At 46.3% G+C, this 20505-nt stretch overlaps 2 protein-coding genes across 4 annotated transcripts in view; one reads left to right on the top strand and one right to left on the bottom strand.

Moving 5' to 3' along the window:
* Positions 1-20505, bottom strand: part of ADTRP (androgen dependent TFPI regulating protein) — a 67321-nt gene that overhangs the window by 8226 nt on the left and 38590 nt on the right. For 2 of the 3 annotated variants that reach the window (XM_027525077.1, XM_027525075.1), the window contains 2 exons: positions 16954-17069; positions 3823-3974 (listed from right to left, as the gene is read on the bottom strand). In XM_027525077.1, coding sequence (XP_027380878.1) covers positions 3823-3974; positions 16954-17069 — 268 coding nt within the window. Of the gene's footprint in view, positions 1-1961; positions 3603-3822; positions 3975-16953; positions 17070-20505 lie in introns of those variants that run through there. The other variant, XM_027525076.1, reaches the window with a different exon arrangement.
* Positions 1-20505, top strand: part of TMEM170B (transmembrane protein 170B) — a 211189-nt gene that overhangs the window by 166870 nt on the left and 23814 nt on the right. The window lies entirely within an intron of this gene.

Raw genomic sequence — 20505 nt, 5'->3', positions numbered from 1 at the left:
GTGGTTCTTGACCCTGAATATAAATTAAAATAACTGAGAAGTTTTGAAAAATACCCGTGCTACGTCCCCATCTCCATGGATAGATTTAATTGGTCTGGAGTGGGCTTGGGACTTAGTATTCTTAAAATTCCCCTAGTGATTTTATAAATCTATAGTCACATTTGAGCACGATTACTAGAGAGACACCTGCATATGACCTGGGTCCTAACTGATACTTCTTGATTACCTGGTGGCTGGCTGGTGACCTCCAGCCAGGGTAGCTCAGGATTTCAGTAGCAGAGATTCCAATTAATTTTAGCCTCCATTAGCCTGACCTCCCATTTCACTCTGGAAGTTCTCTAGGAACGACACTACCTCTGTCAATTTGCATTCTTAGGTGGTTGCTCCCACTCCATCCAGCGTTCTTGCCTGGAGAATCCCAGGGACAGAGGAGCCTGGTGGGCTGCCGTCTATGGGGTCGCACAGAGTCAGACACGACTGAAGCGACTTAGCAGCAGCAGCAGTAGGTGGTTGCTACTTTTAATCACCTTCAGCTGGGGAAACTGATAACATGTGCATGCCATTGCAGGAGATGATTGGAATATCCACACAGAAAAGAAGGTTACTGATTTTTCCTTGGTGAGAATGAAATTATTACAGCAATAGTAATACTGTAATTATTAGGGCAGTAGTGGCTAACCCTGTGTGCCAGACCCTGTTCTTGGCAGTTGACACTTCCCAAGTCATTTCTGATCCTCCAGAATCCCGTGAGAAGGGTACTAAAATTGTCTCCATGATGCGTAAGAGAAAACCAGAATGCAAGGACATGGAGTGCCTTGCCCAGGGTCATAGGTCTGTAAGTGGTGAGCCCGAGGGAGGAGCCCAGGCAATCAGGCACAGAAGTTTTCTCCTAACCACTGCCTCCCGCCGCATCATCAAAGCACTCCTCTGAATTTCTGTTCTCATCCAAGGAAGCTCAGGCTGTGGGAAAGGTCGGAAAGCAAGAGTGAGCCCTCAATTCGGATGGAATAGGTGGCTACTTACATGTTTCCATACATCCAGAACAGAGGGTTTGGAGAGGGACTCAGAGATAGAAGGATGTGTTGTTCAAGCCTGGCCAGGGTAAAACTCTGTTCACATGTGCACAGCAGGCATTAACCAGGACGGTCCTGGGCAAACGGAGATGAGCAATTGCCCTTCATACAGGTCATCTTATCACTGAGGACCTGAATGCATTAATGCAGATAGGTGAGCAAGAGTCAGGGCAGGGCCTGGCTCACAGAGACCCTTGTGAACCTTCTGAAGACTCGGATTTTCATCTGTCAATTGAGGAGGACTTACAGAGCTTTCAGGCTTCCCTGATAGCTCTATTTGTAAAGAACCTGCCTGTGATGCAGGCGACCCCAGTTCCATTCCAGGGTCAGGAAGATCCGCTACAGAAGGAATAGGCTACCCACTCCGGTATTCTTGGGCTTCCCTGGTGGCTCAGCTGGTAAAGAATCTACCTATGATGTGGGAGACCTGGGTTTGGTCCCTGGGTTGGGAAGATCCCCTGGAGAAGGGAAAGCCTACCCATTCCAGTATCCTGGCCTGGAGAATTCCATGGACTGTGTAGTCCATGGGGTTGCAAAGAGTCAGGCATGACCAGTGACTTTCACTTTTACTTTCTTTACAGGGCTTTCAGCAGAATAGGAAGTGAGAAATATTTTCACATATTTAGCTCTGTTTACTTGTAGATGATTTAAGTGTTCACTGGGGACATGGCTAGCTTCCCAGGTGGCTCGGTGGTAAAGAATCGGCCTACTAATGCAGGAGACTCAGTTTTGACCCCTGGGTCGGGAAGATTCCTTAGAGTAGGAAATGGCAACCCACTCCAGTATTCTTGCCTGGAAAATCCCATGGACAGAGGAGCCTGGTGGGCCACAGTCCATACCGTCCCAAACAATCAGACATGACAGAGTGAATGAACATGCAAGCCAGTGTTCACTGCCATTGGAATTTTATGTGATCTAATTTCTCTTTTAATTTCTTATTTAACCATTTATAATTAAGATCAGTTCAGAATATAACACATCCTATCCAATGCTACATAGAATTCATATAGAATACCCATTCTGCTCTTAAGGAGTTAAAAATCTAGAGAGAAGAGAGAAACACAGCCCCTGATGGGAGTGTCTGTTGCTAACATGAACATTCACACATGCATGATGCAAATGAGCGACCACATGTTGACACTAACTCGTTTGCTCACTGGGGCTTTCGTGGAAAACTGGATATAGTACTTAAACAATGAGGCTTATTAAAAGGGCTTTGTGTTGAAAACAGCAATTTCAATAATATGAATACAGTGAAAAAAATTTTTTTAATTCAATAAAATGTTTAAAAGTCACTGTAGACTGTCAATTTTAAAATTAATCCTATTGAACTCAATACAATTGATTTATAAAGTTATTGTTCTCTAAGCTCTGAGTAATCACTTTTTTCTCTGCACATTTTCTGCCAAGTTTTAAATGGATTAGTTTTCTTCCTTCCTTCCTTTCTTTCTTTCTTTTTTTTTTAATATAGATTTTGGGAAGGCATCAAAAATCTACCCAGAACTTCAGGAAGCCAAAACTAGTTAGAATCAGAAGTCAGCACATCTGAAATGTCAACACTTTTTTTTTTTTTTCTGGATAATTTCCTGTGATTTGAAATCCTGATTTTTGGGGTAATTTTTAGTATGTCATTTTTTTCTTTTAAAGTGTTTGCTTTCAAGGAGAATATTGCCTTTTAGGCTTTCTTAACCAGTTAAATTCTCCAAGAGTCGAAAATACGTGAGAAAGCCAAGTTGTATGCTTATTTCTCCAGGGTCTCAGTCCCCTCTCAGAAATATACACTCTTGTACTGAACCTTCTGAAATTGTTGGTTTTTCTTTTTAATTTTTTTGCATACACAGGCTTATGTTTTCACACCAGTTCATAGACTGGGCGGAAGATGCCACTTCTATTTTAATGGAACAGAATGGCTCGTGGGTGTGTGGTGGGGGCTTGTGTGTGACTCTTGCCTTCCTTATGTACAAAATCAGAGTGGAGTTCCCGCACGTCTCCTGGGGTAGGTAACAAATCATGGATATTTTGCAACCTGACTTTTCCATGGTTACTTTTCCAAAAGAAAATATTCTGGGGGTGGGAGCAGTGGGGGAAGCAGGGAGGAGAATGAAATCTTCCACTTTAAAACCAACTAAGTTAGGATTATTTTTTTGCTATGAAGAAGCAACGTGGTTCTGCTTACCTATAATTAGAAAGCTCAGCTCTCTGACATACTCACATTGCCTAAAACCTCCATCGAGAATTCTGATCTCAAGTACAGGGTGTGATTTTACCTGATGAACACTTTACTGAAGTCTGAGAAGCAACCTAGTGGGAGAGGGGTGGTAACTCTTTAGGGAAGGCACAGCTGAGGGTGGGAGGAGCTCAGAAGGTCATCTGGACCCATTTCAGTCGAAGAAGAAATCTTGACATTGAAGAGCTTGTGAATCTCAAGTCCCCACTAAGGGAGGGAGGTTCTGCGTCCATTTTTGCATGGAGGGGATGGTGACACTGTCCTCTTTGGATCCGAAGCTCTCTAAGCAAGATGGCGTTTAGCTGTAAAGTTAAATGAGGTGTTGTTTGGAGGAGCAGTGGGGGAGATAATTTGATGGGGTCTTTTGACAAAGTGGGAACCTCCCCCAGGCTTTTTCTTACTTTGGACAAAGGCATCAAACATTACTGCCTTCTGCTTTACTAGGGCATCCTTCTGTTTTCAGGAGGAGTAAAGACACATAACAAAGACATGTTTCTGTAGGTAAAAGAGAAATGAACTGACCCCACTTCCAGTGGTTGAGCTTCTCTCCAAATAGGTAGATGCCGATGGTAAAGATGTAGCTGAGAGAGAAGAAGGCTGCTAGACCCCCTGGGCTGAGTTTGGCAAACACAGGATATACCCATGTACCTGTCTCAGAGTAGATCCATAGGACCCTGCAAAAAATGACAAATCACAATGGTTAGGACAGCAGTGGGGAGAAAGCTGTAGTCCCTTCAAGACCAATGAGATCCTGGAGTCCAGGCAGAGGGAAAGAAGCCCCAGGGAACATTTTTTTTTTTAACAGCTGTGCTGTTTGCTGAAGCTACAGAAGTGAGTATTTCCTGGATAACTAGACTGTTTCATTGAGACCTTCTGTTTTATGCGCTGGGCTGGGCTATTTTACCCAATCCATTAAAATTCAACGATTATAAAAGAATATGGGAAAACATTGTACACATCATTAGCTAAACAAAATGTATAAGAACATGGATTATTTCTTCCCCTGAGAGATATGACCTGCTGAGACATTGAACTTGCTGAGATGGTGCCCAATATGCTCACTCTCAGCCAGACAAGTGGGGTTTGCTTTTCTGTACCTAAGAGTTAAATGTGGCTTTCCATTAGCTCCCCCAAGCCCGTTGGGGTAGGAGGGGCAGAGACTGAGCACTATTACTCTAATACAATAGGCCTGGGGTTTAATTGTTGGCCTCTATTTCAGCTTGGGGAAATAGCCGTGGGTAGAGTATTAAGTAGGAATGGATGGATCTCCAGGAGGCTCAGATTTTGCTCTTGTGAGGATAGAATATAAGTCATTTCTGTCAGCCAAGAGAAGGAAAAGAAATGCTGGGAGAGGAGCCGTGATGTCTAAGTGAAGCCTAAAAATGCAGTTTGCTGGAAACAAATTGCACCAGAAGATGCCAGAGTCTGAAATAACTCCTTAAATATGAGGAAGATGATGTAGCAGCTACAGTTTATACTTGGTTAAGAGTACAGAACGTGGCCCCAGGCTTCTGTGATTCAGATCCTAGCTCTGCTTCCTACTAGCCACGCTGCCTTCACTAATTTATTAAGCTTTCCTCTCCCCCTAAGCTCTGTGTAAAGTGGGGATGCACAGGGCATACACCTTATAAGGCTATTGTAAAGATTAAGGGCGTTAATTTAACACATGCAAATTACACACAACAGCGTCCGGCATATCATAATCATTCTATAAGAGTTTAAAAGCTTCTCTTCTCCGAGGGATGGCACAGTGGGCATGCCTCAGCAATTTCTTTATGGCTATTCATCCCTTGTAAAACTTAGCACAGCCTAGCTTATGCTTCAGAAACGATGTTCAGATTTGGATATCCCAGGGTGTCATAGGAGTTCAGATGGAGGAATGAAAATTATGCACTTAATTCAATTTTTAGAACCCAAGCGTTCTTGGTTGTTTCAAATACTTCGTCAAATGCTTTGTTGGAAGAGAGAAGCGCTAATATCAGGGCCAGGCCTAGGGTGAGGTGAGGGAGGTGAACAGAAGTTCATCTCTACGTATCAAAGGACACAACCAACAGGATATAAAAGGCAACTTACAGAATGGGGAAAATATTTACACATCATGCATCTGATACAAGATTGTTATCCAGAATATGCAAATATATAAAGAACTCTTAGAACTCAACAGGAGATAAAAAATCCAATGAAAAATGGAAAAAGGACTTGAATAGATCTTTCTATAAAGAAGATATACACATGGCCAGCAAATACAGGAAAAGGTGCTCAGTGTCACTAATCATTAGGGAAATATGAATTAAAACTGCAGTCAGATACTACCTTCATACTCATTAGACTGCCTTCTATAAAAAAAGAAAGAAAAAACATCAAGTGTTGTAGAGAATGTGCAGAAATTGGAACCCCTGGGCACTGTTGTTGACAGGAATGTAAAATGGTGTAACTGCTATCCGTATGGCAGTTCCTGAAAAAAATTAAACCTAGAATTATCATATGATCCAGCAATTCCAACTTCTGGGCACAGACTCAGAAGAATTGAAAGCAAGGACTCAGAGATATTTGTACTCCTATGTTCATACCAGCATTACTCACAATAATTAAAGTATGACAGCAACCCAAGTGTCCATTTAAGGATGAACAGATAAAGTGTGGTACAGGTATACACACACAATGAAATATTATGCAACCCTTGCATGTATGTGTGCTAAGTCATTTCAGTTGTGTCCGACTCTTTGCAACCCTATGGACTGTAGCCCGCCAGGCTCCTCTGTCTATGGGATTGTCCAGGCAAGAATACTGGAGTGGGTCGCCATGCCCTCCTCCAGGGGATCTTCCCGACCTAGGGATCAAACCCACATCTCTTAAGTCTCCTGCATTGCAGGCAGATTCTTTACTGCTTGAGCCACCGGGGAAGCCCTATGCAACCCTCAGAAGGGAGGAAATCCTGACATGTGCTATAACATGAATGGAACTTGGGGATACTAGGTAAGATAAGCCAGTCACAAAGGGAAAAATACTGTATGATTCCACTTACATGAAGTACTTAGGGTCATCAAACGGATAGACCAAGCAGAATGGGGCTGAGGGAGGAGGGAATGGGGAGTTTCTGTGTAAGGAGTACAAAACTTCAGTTTGGGAAGAAAAGCATTCTGGAAAAGGATAGTGGTGATGGGTGCACAGCAGTGAGAATGTCTTTAGTGCCACTAAACGGTGTCCTCGAAATGGTAAATTGCATGCTGTGTGTGTGTCGTTCTGGCCCTGCTGGTGCTGCTCTGCTGCCCTGGACTTGTCTAGATGCTGCTCTCATGTCCTCAGAACAGGACAATAACAATAACAGTTATTAGCGCTATGACTAATGCTGGAATTCTGTGACACGTATGTCCCGTGGGTGCATTCTAGAAGGACACCCATGACACTTCTTTCCTGCCTGGCTGCATGACAGGACAGAGGAAGGGACAGAAAGGAACATTTTAGGGACAGAAAGCAAATACCCTCAAGTACCTAGGGCCAGGCGTTTGGGGTCGGTGAGGAGCTCCAAACAGACTCCAAACGGGTTGCATTAATTTGCTTGCTTTGTTTATTTCCTAGAGTTGAAGTTAGGGCTTCCTAGTTTCCATGCACATTTACATAAGATAGTCTACAAATAAGGACGTTTTCCTAGAGGCCTGGAAAGTTTCTGTTTATTTACTTTTTGTTTCCTCCAGAGTAAGGTTTGTAAAGGAAATTTCCTGAGGTAAGTTAACGAAGTCTGTGCTTTCCCAGAGAAGGTGCAGAGAAAGTTGTAAGTGTGATAACTGACGGCGGGGAAAGTAATGCAAATACAAATAGAGTGTCAGGGGAGATGGCAGTCAATTTAATGCAGGGCGGTCCGCAGAGAGGCTTGAGTGCAGAGATAGTCATGCTCAGGTGCTATTACCTCTTTATGGCTTGCCAGAATATATGTAAAAAGGGAAGAGAGAGAGGGAGGGAGAGGCGGAAGGAGAGGGTGGAAGTTGGGAGGCGTGGGGGAGGGGAAAGGCACTCAGCCTGCATGCAGCTGAACCCTCCTGGTCCTCCCCCCATCAGTGTTAGGTCCTCCCTGGTGGGGGTGGTGGTGATGGTTTAGTTGCTCAGTCGTGTCCAACTCTTGTGACGCCATGGGCTGCAGCCTGTCAAGCTCCTCTGTCCGTGGGATTTTCAAGGCAAAAGAATACTCCAGTGGATTGCCATTTCCTTCTCCAGGGCCGACCCAGGAATCGAACTCAGGTCTCCTGCATTGCAGGCAGATTCTTTGCTGAGCTATGAGGGAAGTCCCAGGTCCTTCCTAGCTGCCAATCTGATCCCACGGAATCCTATTTAGGTATTTCTGCAGGGCACTCATTTCATGATTTCAATCCAGGATCCTCCGTTCCATCTACTTTCCACACCGCAGCAACTCAATAATGTCTCTAAAAGAAAAATACCTATTCCCGGTGCTCCCCCTCCTCCCAGGGGATCCACATTGATTTAGGAAAAAGCCCACACTCCTCCCCCAGCCTACCTGGCCCTGCCCTGTCCACCCGTCCACCCACCCATCCTCAGATCCGCAGCCCGACCATTGCGGACCCATTTCTGTTTCTTGAATGGACCAAGCTCTGCAGCTTCTGCATCCTGCTATGGTCTCTGGAACAACTCTGATCTTCACCCTTCCAAGGACACACTTCTTACTCTGTCCCTAGCTGAATCTTCCTCACGTTTGAATTTTAACTTAAAAGTTCGTTTCTCCAGAAAAAGTTTCCTGCCCATTCTTCCCACAACCCACATCCGATTAGGTTGCCATGCCGTGTGCTTCCCCGACCATGAATTTACCCTGCCCTCATATTTGTCTGTCTTCCTTCAGGGCTTCTGGGAGCTCTATGAGGATGGGGATTTTATCTGATATGTGTTATCTGTTTCCCAAGTTCCTTATTTTTAAATAAATGGCTGTTGAGGGGGCACCACGAGCACCAGTGTTTCCTTTTAAGCTGTTCGCTGTGGCTTCTACAGGCAGGCCTTGGCTGCTGACGCAGCAAGAACACCACAGAAGTGTAAACAGTAGCCTTCCAAATAGTAGTTAATTGGCCACTCACTTTATTAATACTTTGAAGAGGCCAATGCTTCTGACCCTCAGTTCAGCAAAGAATACTGTATGTGGAGCTGTCTGCCACGTGAATCTATGTGAGTCAGGCTAGGAGGGCATAAAGTGGTAGCCAAACATTAATCTTTTATAATCTCCTCATCCTAAATCTTGTAGCATCAAATGATGATCATGAAATTTGTATTTTCTGTGTCTTATCAATAGTGGAAGTCTGTTGGGTTAGAGGTTAGTAGATAACTAGGGGTTTGGTCGGCTGCAGGCACATAATTCTCAACGTTTTAATTCTCATGACATATCTTTCGAGACCAGCAGAATAAACAGAATGGTAGGATCCTCTGGTTCCATGTTTTCATAGACTTCATAAGTAACCCTGTGAGAGGGTCACAGTTACATCTGATGCCAGAAAGCAAGCACAGTCTGCATTTACATTTTGTGAATAAATTCGACAAGTTAGCAGAGGACTTTCTGCACTGAAGATGCCCCTGAGAACTTGTTCCCTGGTGACTCCTTAGCATGGGGGTGGAGCTGGTACTGACTTCGAAACTCCTGCCTCAGTTCACCTATCTGTCCAGGGTTTCTGTTCCTGACGAAATACGAAGGATGATTGCTTCCCGGGTGGTTCAGTCAGTAAAGAATCCGTCTGCTATGCAGGAGACCCGGGTTTGATCCCTGCGTCAGGAAGAAAATGGAGAAGAAAATGGCAACCCACTCCAGTATTCTTGCCTAGAGAATTCCATGGACAGAGGAGCCTGGCGGGCTACAGTCCATGGAGTCACTAAGAGTCAGACATGACTGAGCTACACTTTCACTTTCCTAGCTTTAATAACTACAAGAGTTAATTTTTTTTTTAATATAAAGTTGTGAAGTTCTACTAGTGTCCTAAAAATAAATTTCCTGCATGATTTACTTTCAAATAAGCAAAAAACAGAAATAAATAAATAAATTTTTTAAAAAGGAGTGAAAAGAAACTGTGAAGCTAGAGTGTTAGATAAACAGTTTACCTGGGTGGGTGTTTAAAATACCAGCATTAATGTGAGTTGTTGGGGGTGGCAGCCTCTTCATAGCATTTAAAACTGTTGCCCACCTTCGCTGGAAGGCTCCCTTCTGCCTCAAAGATTCCTCTTCCCTCAGGGCCATGGGGTTCTCTCATGTTCCTGGTTTTCTACCATCTGGTCATTCTTGGTACTTTGCGGCCCCTTCTGCCTCTTGGAGGAGGGTGTTTCCTTAGCCTTTGCTGCCCACTTCCTCCTCTTCCCTCTGTCGTCTCTTGAGAAACCTCATCCCACCACGGGGCTCCACTTCCTGCATCTCCACAGTCCCACCTCCTTGGAGACTGCCAGATCTGCATTTCCAATTGCAAGTTCCTCTAGACAAGTGGCTCATCTTTGATTGAAGATTTAGAGTTGTCTTTAGGGCATTAGTCACTCGGCCATGTCCGACTCTTTGTGACTCCATGGACTAAATGTAGTCCACCAGTCTCCTCTGTCCATGAAATTCTCCAGGCAAGAATACTAGAGTGGGTAGCCATTCCTTTCTCCAGGGGCTTTTCCCGACACAGTGATTGAACCTAGGTCTTCTGCATTGCAGGCAGATTCTTTACCATCTGAGCCATCAGGCTGAGTCCAGAGTTGCCTTGGGCATTCTAAAAATTCTGATGCCCAGGACATATCCTGAACCAATTAAACCAGAATCTTCTGGAATGGGACCAAGATATAGGCTTTCAAATTGGCTTTTTAACATCATGCTGCTAAGTCACTTCAGTCGTGTCTGACTCTGTGCAACCCCATAGATGGCAGCCCACCAGGCTCCCCCATCCCTGGGATTCTCCAGGCAAGAACACTGGAGTGGGTTGCCATTTCCTTCTCCAATGCATGAAAGTGAAAAGTGAAAGGGAAGTTGCTCAGTTGTGTCCGACCCTCAGTGACCCCATGGACTGCAGCCTTCCAGGCTCCTCCATCCAAGGGATTTTCCAGGCAAGAGTACTGGAGTGGTACCCCAAAACTATTTGTTTTCTAATGTCTCCATATCTTTTAATGGAATCACCATCTTCCCAGTTCACCAGCTGAAAATCCTGAGTATTCTCCTTGATTTTTTCTTTTCATTAGCCTATTACACACCAATCAATCCATAAAACCCCATTCTGTTCCACCAACAATATGTCTCAGGTATGTCCCTCGTTCCTAATTGTACAGCTATATCCATTTTCAACCTCTTCTTATCTCTCACTTTTGTAACAGGCATTTTGGGTGAACAGGAACTGAGATTTGCACAGGAAGCATGAAAAGTGTAGACACTCATTTCCATGCCTAGCCCTCCATTTCCATTCCTCTTCAATTTGCATGCAGGCTGACCTGGATCCCAGATGTTGATAACAGGGGAAGCTGTGTGGCATCTTTATATTTATTTTCCTATATTAATTTACATGAGGGCTAAGGAGTTCTTCTGTGGAAAATGAGGCTAGGATTCCGACCCCAACTTTGTAGGCTGTAAAACAATGGTGCCATCTAGATGGTCCTGGACTAAGGTCACATCTCAGGAAAGGGTCACAGTGGCTCTGGGAGGGAATTTACACAGTGCAGTAGAAGGGGTAGGAGAGGGTTGTTGGCGCGTGTATAACGTGGAGGCTGGTCCTGGAACTCAGCTCAGTTCGCCCTTCTGGCAGTTTCTAATGTCTTCTCTGGGAAGATGTCTATGTGTGTAACTGTGTAAACGGGTGCAGAAACTTAGAGGGTTATTACACTAGGAGTGACCAGACAGCTCTGCTCTGGGCCCTCACCCAAGTGAGCACAGAACAGAAGATAGGAATCATTTCTTTCCCCGTAAGAACTGCAGTTGAGCAGTGACTTTACAGATCTCTCTCCCCAGGCTGGGGTATAGCTGCACAGCTGTGTGACACTTGCGCCTGGCGTGGAATACCTGACACCCTGGCAGAGACACCTACTGCATCAGCAGACTTCTGGTCCATCAAGAGCAAGGTGTCGGCGCACTGCAGGCCAGCTGGGGCTGCTGCAGTAGCAGCAGCAGCATCCTCCTTCTGCCAGCAGTGGAGACTGGCCTGGGGCTGCTGCAGTAGCAGCAGCAGCATCCTCCTTCTGCCAGCAGTGGAGACTGGCCTGGGGCTGCTGCAGTAGCAGCAGCAGCATCCTCCTTCTGCCAGCAGTGGAGACTGGCCTGGGGCTGCTGCAGTAGCAGCAGCAGCATCCTCCTTCTGCCAGCAGTGGAGACTGGCCTGGGGCTGCTGCAGTAGCAGCAGCAGCATCCTCCTTCTGCCAGCAGTGGAGACTGGCCTGGGGCTGCTGCAGTAGCAGCAGCAGCATCCTACTTCTGCCAGCAGTGGAGACTGATGGGTGGGGGCAGTGTGGGCTGGGACAGTGGTGGGGGCGGTAAGCTGACCTTAAGGCAGGTCCCAGTGGGGTGTTGAATCCCAGAGGTTGGGTACTGTGACTTTACAGTCTGTGAGGGAGAGGAACGCCCAGGACAGTGTACACAGGGCCATGTGTGAACACTCACTGAGTTGTTAAGATCCCTCAGAGATGGCAGTCTTGGAGGACTAGACCCCTTGCAGAAGGATGTTCCAAGCGTCCAGACGCTGCAATTGTGAAATATCCATGGATGTAGAATAAACTATTGTGACTGAACTGGATGACTTCAGAGCATTCTGGATGGCTTTTTATTTGGATATTGCTTGATTCTTGCTTTCCACGTCTTGCCGCTTCAATCCATTATAGGTACAGTTGTCAGGATAGTTTTTTTAAAGCCTGACTCTCTGGCCAAGTTATAATTCTCACTCCTAATGCCACGGCAAACAAACAGCAGCAACGGGCACATCTCATGTAGTCTATACCCTCCAGCCTGCCATCTGCAAGACTGTGAGAGGGCAGTTTCAGGGTCATTTCCTGTTAGTTTCTTTCACTTGTAGGTCCGGCTAAAGTGAAACCATTGCTTTAATGGGATCTGTGTCCTCTTGGCTTTGCGATTGTGCTGTGTTGTTCAGTTTCTATTTTTTTTTTTTTTTTGCTGCTCCAACCCAGCCAGTCCTTGAGGGCCCAGATCCAACGACACCTTTGATGAAGTCCTTCCCACACGGCCCAGCCAGACGTAACCGCTTCCTCCTTGTGTTCCTGTTGGCTCCTCATACTTGTTATGACAGTTTATCACTTCCCATCTTGTGTTCTTATAATTTGCATGCATGGCTCATCTCCACTTATTAAGAACAAACCCCCTCCCGGCTGGGGCTTGGCCTTATATAGCTTTGCTTTCCCCAGCAGGGCCAGTCCTGTGTTAGGGGAAATATTTGTTCAATAAAAGAGTGAATAAAAGCCAGCAGTAGGAACATTTCTGTTTTCCTGCTCTTCAGCACAGCCTCACAGAGACCTAGGTGATGTGTTCCGGGGTGAGAGAGAAGGGTGGAGTGAGTGAGCTACCATATTTATAGATGACTAATGCTTTCCAAAGGAAATGAAAGATTTACAGTTATTACTACATTGCAAAGCTTTATTTTCCCTCTTCGGGGTCAACCCTCCAATTTTGCAATCTGAAAAATAACAAAAAAGCAAGTGCCACATAGGAGGCCGTCCCCATGGTCTTGGGGACTATTTTTAAGTCATTGTAACATGGTTTCAGCAGAGAAATGCTTCCCCGGGTCAGGGCTGTTTCCATTTTTTTGACTCATGTTGGTTTCCCACGCTCTCTCTGGCCCGGGACCATATTCTTTACCTCATTCCTGCTATGTGGTTTCCCTATTTGAGCATCCAAATGGACACGCCTGACAAATGACCCTAAAATATCTCCATGGATATCCACAGTCTGTGGGACTTGTTGATGGTCATCTGTGGCCGAGAAGGCCCATGTAGCCCCCAGGGTGTTACGTAAGGGTGGAGGCAGCTGGCAGCAATGAGTCTGAGCTCCTCTGGTGAGGGAACAGCCAGAGTGGGGAGCTGTCAAGAAGGAGGGCAGCGTATAAAGCCGGTATACAGGTGCCTTTGGTGCACTCCAGCAAAAATGAGGCCTACGGGCCAGAGTGCTGATTTTGTACTTCCTTAACGAGTTGTTGTTTCATCACTAAATTGTGTCCTCTCTTTCATGACCTCATGGACTGTAACCCACCAGGCTCCTCTGTCCGTGGGATTTCCCCGGCAAGAATACTGGAGCAGGTTGCTATTTCCTTCTCCAGAGGATCTTCCCGACCCAGGGGTCGAACTCCCATCTCTTGCATTGGCAGGCAGCTTGCTTACCAGTGAGCCACCTGGGAAGCCCCTCATTAATAATAAGAAAACCCAAATCCCAAAACACTTCAACTCCCTGTCAGGGTCCACCTGCCTACATTCCTGCTGGTGATAAGGCTCCGTCCCTTCCCTTCATTTGCTCTATTATTTCGCTGTAACCTACAGTTTGAGCACAGACCTGAGAAGGACTTCATGCAAGCTTTTAGACTCTAGAGATGATGGTAAGATTGTTTGCATTCTCACCCCTCCAGCATTTAGTAGCGTATATTTTACACCGTGTTAGTCCAGGCTTCTCTGTCCGTGGGATTCTCCAGGCAAGAATACTGGAGTGGGTTGCCATTCTCCAGGGGATCTTCCAGACTCAGGGGTCGAACCTGGGTATCCCACATTGCAGGCAAATTCTTTACCATCTGAAGTGCCAGGGAAGCCCCAAACAGGGAGTGAACAAAATACTTGGCCATCTGAATACACTGAAAAGAGAACTGGATTTGAAAGTCCTTGATTTAAGTCTCAGCTTTGATTTTCCCTCGCCATGTGACCTTGGCCATGTCATTTAACCCGCTGAGCCTTCCATCACCCACCCTCTCTGATTCTGTTTGCAGACTGATTGATATCATCATCTGTAAGCCAACATCAACTCTCCAGAGTTACTGCAAATGCCACAAACTGGCTTCCCTGTCTTGTTCCTCTTTAATTTACACACTTTTCAGCCAGAATCATCTTTCTAGTCATCTTTCTTCCACAAGCCACGTTATTTCACCTGTCTGTGAAAACTTTCACAGAGAAAACCCCCTCCGTTCAGAAGTCTGAACCCACTGATGTGAATTCTTGATCTAATTCCTCCCTGTCTTCCAGTTCAGCCATGCCCTCAGCTCCTCTAGCCTTTCGGGTATTCCCTTCCCTCTGCCTGACTGTCTTTTCCACTTCACTGTTGACTTAACATCAGACACCGCCTCCTTTGAGAAGCCAGTCCTCGACATTCTCCAGCACCCTGTGCTTATCCCTCTGAGAGTCTCATCACCCTGTTTGACCATCGTCTCTTTTCCTTTCTCTGTCTCGGGCAGTTCTTGAAGGCAACCTGGTATCTTGTACATCTCCGTGTCCTCATACCTTTTGCTCAATGCCTGGCATTGAGGAATAAGTGCCTTCTTGTTATACCTCCTTTCTCCAACACCCACGTTCCCTGCATGTCAGAGTACATGCCCGGGCAGCTATGAGCCAAACCCTCTTGACCATTGCATTTCATCTTTACAGGCATCACAGTTTTCTCCAAATACTAGTGGCCTCAGGTGCTCTTTGACCTCCTTGGTTTCTGAGGAGAAAGAGTGAGGGTAGATATGAGGATTGATTATCAACCCCCAAGTCCTTAGGCAGAAAAAAATTAATAAACCAAAAATGCTATCTTATATACAAAGTCTAAAAGTTACCCTTGGCAAGAAAGAATAAAATCAGCTGAAAGTCCACCAAAAAAAAAAAAAAAGCCAGTATGGAAATGCATGTGCGTAATCAACCAGCTACCATCCTGCTTCTTCTCAACACACACAAGAGGAAAAAATGTATCTTTTATGCATATGCTTACCCCACCCCAGGTCCTAGATATTCTGTAGTTAGGGATTTATTTCTTTGGTTAAGCCAGGCTTGGAAAATACACAGCACATGTCCCACCACTCTCCAGTTCAGTTCAGTTCAGTCGCTCAGTCGTGTCTGACTCTTTGCGACCCCCATGAATCGCAGCACACCAGGCCTCCCTGTCCATCACCAAGTCCCGGAGTTCACCCAAACTCATGTCCATCAACTCGGTGACGCCATCCAGCCATCTCATCCTCTGTCATCCTCTTCTCCTCCTGCCCCCAATCCCTCCCAGCATCAGAGTCTTTTCCAATGAGTCAACTCTTTGCATGATGTGGCCAAAGTATTGGCATTTCAGCTTTAGCATCAGTCCTTCCAATGAACACCCAGGACTGATCTCCCTTAGAGTGGACTGGTTGGATCTCCTTGCAGTCCAAGGGACTCTCAAGAGTCTTCTCCAACACCACTCTCCAATCACATGCTATTGGCAGATATTGCTAGATGATAGCACAACTCTTTTAGGGTCCCAGAATCCTCCTCGACACCGTGCTCCAGACCTCAGCTACCAGCAGGTCCCCAGTTTATGCTTTATTCTCTCAAACTGTCCTTTGTTAAAAGGCAGAGGCCCAGGCTAGTGAACAGTGTAGGTCAATGGAGAGCTGGGGTGGATTTACTGAGCAAGTGATTTCTTAGGGAAAGGAGAAACCTGAAGGGACTTTGCCCTCAGGGAAAGAAGGCTGCAGAAGTGCAGGAGGAGCATATCTTGCAAAAGGGAAGGGAAGGCTAGCGAGGAACCAGCACCTGAGTTCTGGGCATAAAGGTTACGGCTCTAAGACAAAGGCTGGGGAAGCAGGAGCTGCTGGAGACCAAGTCCTGTGGACTGTGTTCTCTCCCGGGCTTTTGTCTCTACCAGAACACTGCCCTGGGTGAAACTTTCCCCCAGTGGGGGTTGGGGAGTTAGCCAAATTGGCAGATGTGAAAAGCTCAGGTGAGTCGAGGCTAACGTAGGAACACCATGATTTACACGCAATCTGCAGGTATTTTCCTTGGTAAGCCCCTCCCAGTAGAGCCAGAGCTTGGCCGTGGAGGAGAAGGCTGTGGAATGGAAAGGGGGGTTTCCAGTTACCGGTGAGTGGCCAAGCACTTTCCCTTGATTACAGACATTGGGCAAAATTTCTGAGAATTAGTGTCGCCAGGTGGCTGAATGATGAAATCTAGGCCAGCTCCTTAAATTATCTCCCAGGCCTCCAGCTAGGCTGTTCTGCAAGCCCCTGGGCAGTTGCCCAAATGCCCTCTCGGTGCTCAAGTGCCAGATGTTGATGCAAATAAGCCCACGGTGATCCAGGCAAGACGGATGGACCAAACCTCGGCCCCTCAATCTGTCAAATGACTTTTCAGATGGAATATGTTTAGGTGCCCTAGGTCATTCAAGCATTCAAACATTTTAATTACAGATGGAACCAAAGATCAATGTTTTCCTAGGGAAAGTAACATGCATAGCTTTACAAAGATGAATTCTTCACGAGGGGTTGGGAGAGCTCGTGACCTGCTGTGTGTGCACGCACGCATACCTACGTATTCTCGGGCAAGTGATGTTTCCACGAGCAGCAAAAGCAAGCAATAAGATTCATTTTTTCTTGCAAATTAGAAGATGGTGAAATCCCTGCTGTCCCAAGATGAAGGCACGCTTATAGAACAGTGTGCTGCTTCTGGAATATTCCTCAGAGTCTGGAATGACCAGTCCAAGTTGACTTTTCTCTCTGCCAGTCTTACCTGCTGACATAGGCGAGGCAAGCAGCGGCCAACAGAGTGAGTCCTTTCTTCCTCAGTGGGTAGCAGTGTGGTCTGAGGATGACCTCAGCTAGTGAGAAGGGCAGGATGAACGTGTGCTGCAGGAGGAACGGTGAGAGCTAGTCAAGCCAGGCCGCCCCAGCTGCCCCCAGCGCCCCCAATTCTCTCTTCCCCTCCAGTCTCCCCTCCTACACAGACACCAGATGAAACTTTCCAGAACTTGGCTTGGCTCTGCTCCTCAGAGGCCAAGGGCTTACAGCGGGTCTCTACTGCCCACCACATTGATCCGGACTCCTCTGTCTGGCTACCAAGGCTCTTTGTAACACGCGACCACCCTTCTGGTCTTGCGTATTGCCTGCTGCTCCACTATCTTAACACACACACACACACACACACGCACGCATATGCAACACTCCGTCACCGAACCAGGCTGCTTCCTTCCCTCTTTGCACTCAGCATGCTGCTCCCCCTTCACACTCCTGTTCATGCCTCGACAGTCTGTGTGAACCCCACCCCCACCCCCGGGTTCATCTCGTCCACGCTGTTCACAGCCAGCGCAGTCTTCCACGCCGCTGTCTCTGAATTTCCCTCTTGCTGGTTTCGCTCCCCCAGTGCCGCTGCATTTATACCCCGTGCCGTGGAGTCTAGCACTCTCGGCGCGGGTTCGTCGGCTCTGTGGGGGAGAGGCCGAGAGGCCATCAGCCCATCTCTGCCCGCTGTGGGGTGCCTAGTTCCGTGGGACGGTCCTGCTGACGGTGATGGGTGCTGGGCAGGGGGTGGGGAGAGGCTCCTCTGAAAACTGTCCTGGCGCTTTCCCTGCTTCACCTCCTTCTTTATAACCATCTGTTTTCTCACATCTTTCAAACTCTTGAACACTAGGTTTTAGTAAACAACGTAATCGAGGATGAGTGGTGTTTTCTGGCACAGACTGGCGTGTTCCACTCCGCTCTGGTTTCTGGGAACTCATCTGGGAGAGGTGACTGGAGTCTATTGGCAATGTCCTTTCATCTATTAAACGTGTTGATTCAGTTCCGCTGTGGTACTCTGTGCTTATTGGCAAATATCTCGCAGTGTTAGTACTTTACACTTTTTATGTTTAAAGCGAGCATCCCTCTTCCATCCCTTCTCCCCAGTTCCCTCAGCTCTTGGAAGCCACCGAGCCCCACTGCTGAGCCCCGGGACAGCCGTGTCAGCACCTCAATCACAGCAGTGGCCGGGGCTTAGGAATGTCACAGAGCCGCGTCACATGCTCCCGTGCCCGGCTGTGCTATCATCCCTGTGATTGCCATCCTCCCTGTCAGTGGTGACCCAGCGTGGAGTGGGGTGAGTTCAAGGTTCTGGGATGTCCACAGCGCCAGATGTCCGACGGCAACCTTGCCTGCGGCCGGCGACCGGCTGGAGTGTGGTTGCGTCTCCACGGGTCCCTCCCCAACCCATAGCTGCTGCCCATGCTCCCAGCGATGGCCACCTCAGAGCCCTAGCAATGCTCTGTGACCAACACTGATGCTCCTTTCATCCTCCAGCAGGCCAGAGATGGGGCTGTCTGCCCAGGGGAGCTGCCTGCCTCTCTGCTCCACCTTCACTCCGTCAGGAAGGTCCGACTTCTATTAGGAACCATTAACAGTCCCATTACACTGGCCACTGATCTGACAGAGTTTATTATCCCTGCCCACAGTCAGCAGCTTCTGTTCTCTACGTTAATGATCGCTTGGAACAGAATTCCTGTGCTACAGTGTGGCGAGTTTGCATCGGGAGCAAATGAGTTCACAGTGATTAATGCTTTTACGACAAATAACTCAGGAATGCATGACTGGTCGCCTCTTCTAGGATCCTGCCCTTTGCAAGCGACATTCAATTGGATTTCCAAATGAGTTCTCCCTGATGGCTTCTGGGAAGTTTACTTCAGGGATGTCATGAGTGATGGGCCATATACTGTGGCTTAATACCAGCTAAAAGGTCTTTAAAAGAATCACATTGTTTGATCAGGGCTGAGGGGTAGGAGTGTGGAAAAGAGGAAGATTGTATTCTGTGAGCTTTCTAAATATTGAGCCAGTGCGAAGAGCCAGGTGTGACGCCATAAACCTCCTGGTGTTCCGCAGGTACTGGCATTTCACCTCACTTTGACATAAATTACATAACCTTTGTCAGGCAGCACATATTTTTGGGAAAAAACAGGAGAAAAATTTAGTAAGAGAAAAATCAAATATGCTTTCTGCTTCCAAAAAATCTAATAATTAGGCTGGGATTGACACAAATTAGAATGCTGCCAAAAATTACTGAAAACAGTGACTCATTCTGTATTTCAATTAACAGTTTCTCAGTTTCCCTTATAAACAGTGAAGCTGACAAAAATTAATTATCTCAGAGGGGGTAAAATATTTCCTTCCAAAGTAAACAAAACATCATGGGCTGCAACAATAGTATGCGTAAACAGAGGGGATGGGAGGAAGCTATCTTTCCTCGTCAACTGAGCCATCATTTCGGTCGATTTTTATTTAAATACCTCATTCCAAGAGCATTGGTTAAAAGGCAAGTGTTGTTCTTTCTTTTCATCTTTTCCTACTAAGTTACACCTTTCCTTCTATCCTTTGTGTGATACCTACCTCCATCTGAACATCTTGGAGACAGAAACATAAGCATGAAAGACTGATTTAAGTATCATATAATAATTGCACTTCAGAGTCTGTGGTTGCAAAGTAGCCTTGCAGATAAGTCCTAAAATTTACCAGCCTATGGAGAATTCCTGTAAGGTTATAGGAATGGCAACACGGAAAGTAACGAGCACTTAGTTTTACTAACTTCATAGTAGACAAGTAGCTGCTCTAAATAGCTTCCCTGCGTCTGAGGCTCAAATTAAAACAGGATGCATTTGCCTGACTATTGAGAAAGACCCAAGTCTTGATCACTCAGATTACCCACAGAGGTGACAAATCTCCCTCCTTTGGAAGGTTAGGATAGCCACACACTTATCTCCAAGATTTTTGGGGATCCAAGAGCACTTGATTGTTTTCAGCAAAAGAAACTCAGAGAGCCGAGACATTTTAAAAATCAGACAATAACATTTTAAAGTCAGTTCTCTGCCTCTTTCCTCTATTTCATTTCCTTACGACACCAGCCCTTAGGTTGAGTTGACCAACTTAGGTTGAGTTGACCGACTCAGTCAACCAGACTGAGCTGACCAGTCTGAGAAGCCTCCACCTTCTCAGACTGGTCATCGAGAGGCTTTTTCCTCCATGTGCTGTTCCTAGTCCTGAGCTGATGTAACATTGCCCAGTTCACATTTGCTTCAGTCTTCTCCCTCCTTCCTCTCTGTTCGGCAGCACTTGGATCTGAGAATTAGTTCCTTCTATTGGCTCTCCCCAAACTGAGGTTCTTTCTCTCGAGACTCTAAGATCACGTCTTTGGTTTGTTTATCATACTAATGGATAGACATTTAAAATGAAGTTTTAGTGCACCAGTAAGATTTTACTTCTGGGTACATACACAAGAATATTTTTGCTTACTGTATATTAAATATATTATTTTTAAAATGTG

The sequence above is a fragment of the Bos indicus x Bos taurus genome, chromosome 23, assembly GCF_003369695.1.
Source record: "Bos indicus x Bos taurus breed Angus x Brahman F1 hybrid chromosome 23, Bos_hybrid_MaternalHap_v2.0, whole genome shotgun sequence".
NCBI lineage: Eukaryota > Metazoa > Chordata > Mammalia > Artiodactyla > Bovidae > Bos > Bos indicus x Bos taurus.
The sequence above is the reverse complement of the archived record's forward strand: the minus strand, read 5'-3'. Positions and strand labels throughout refer to the sequence as shown.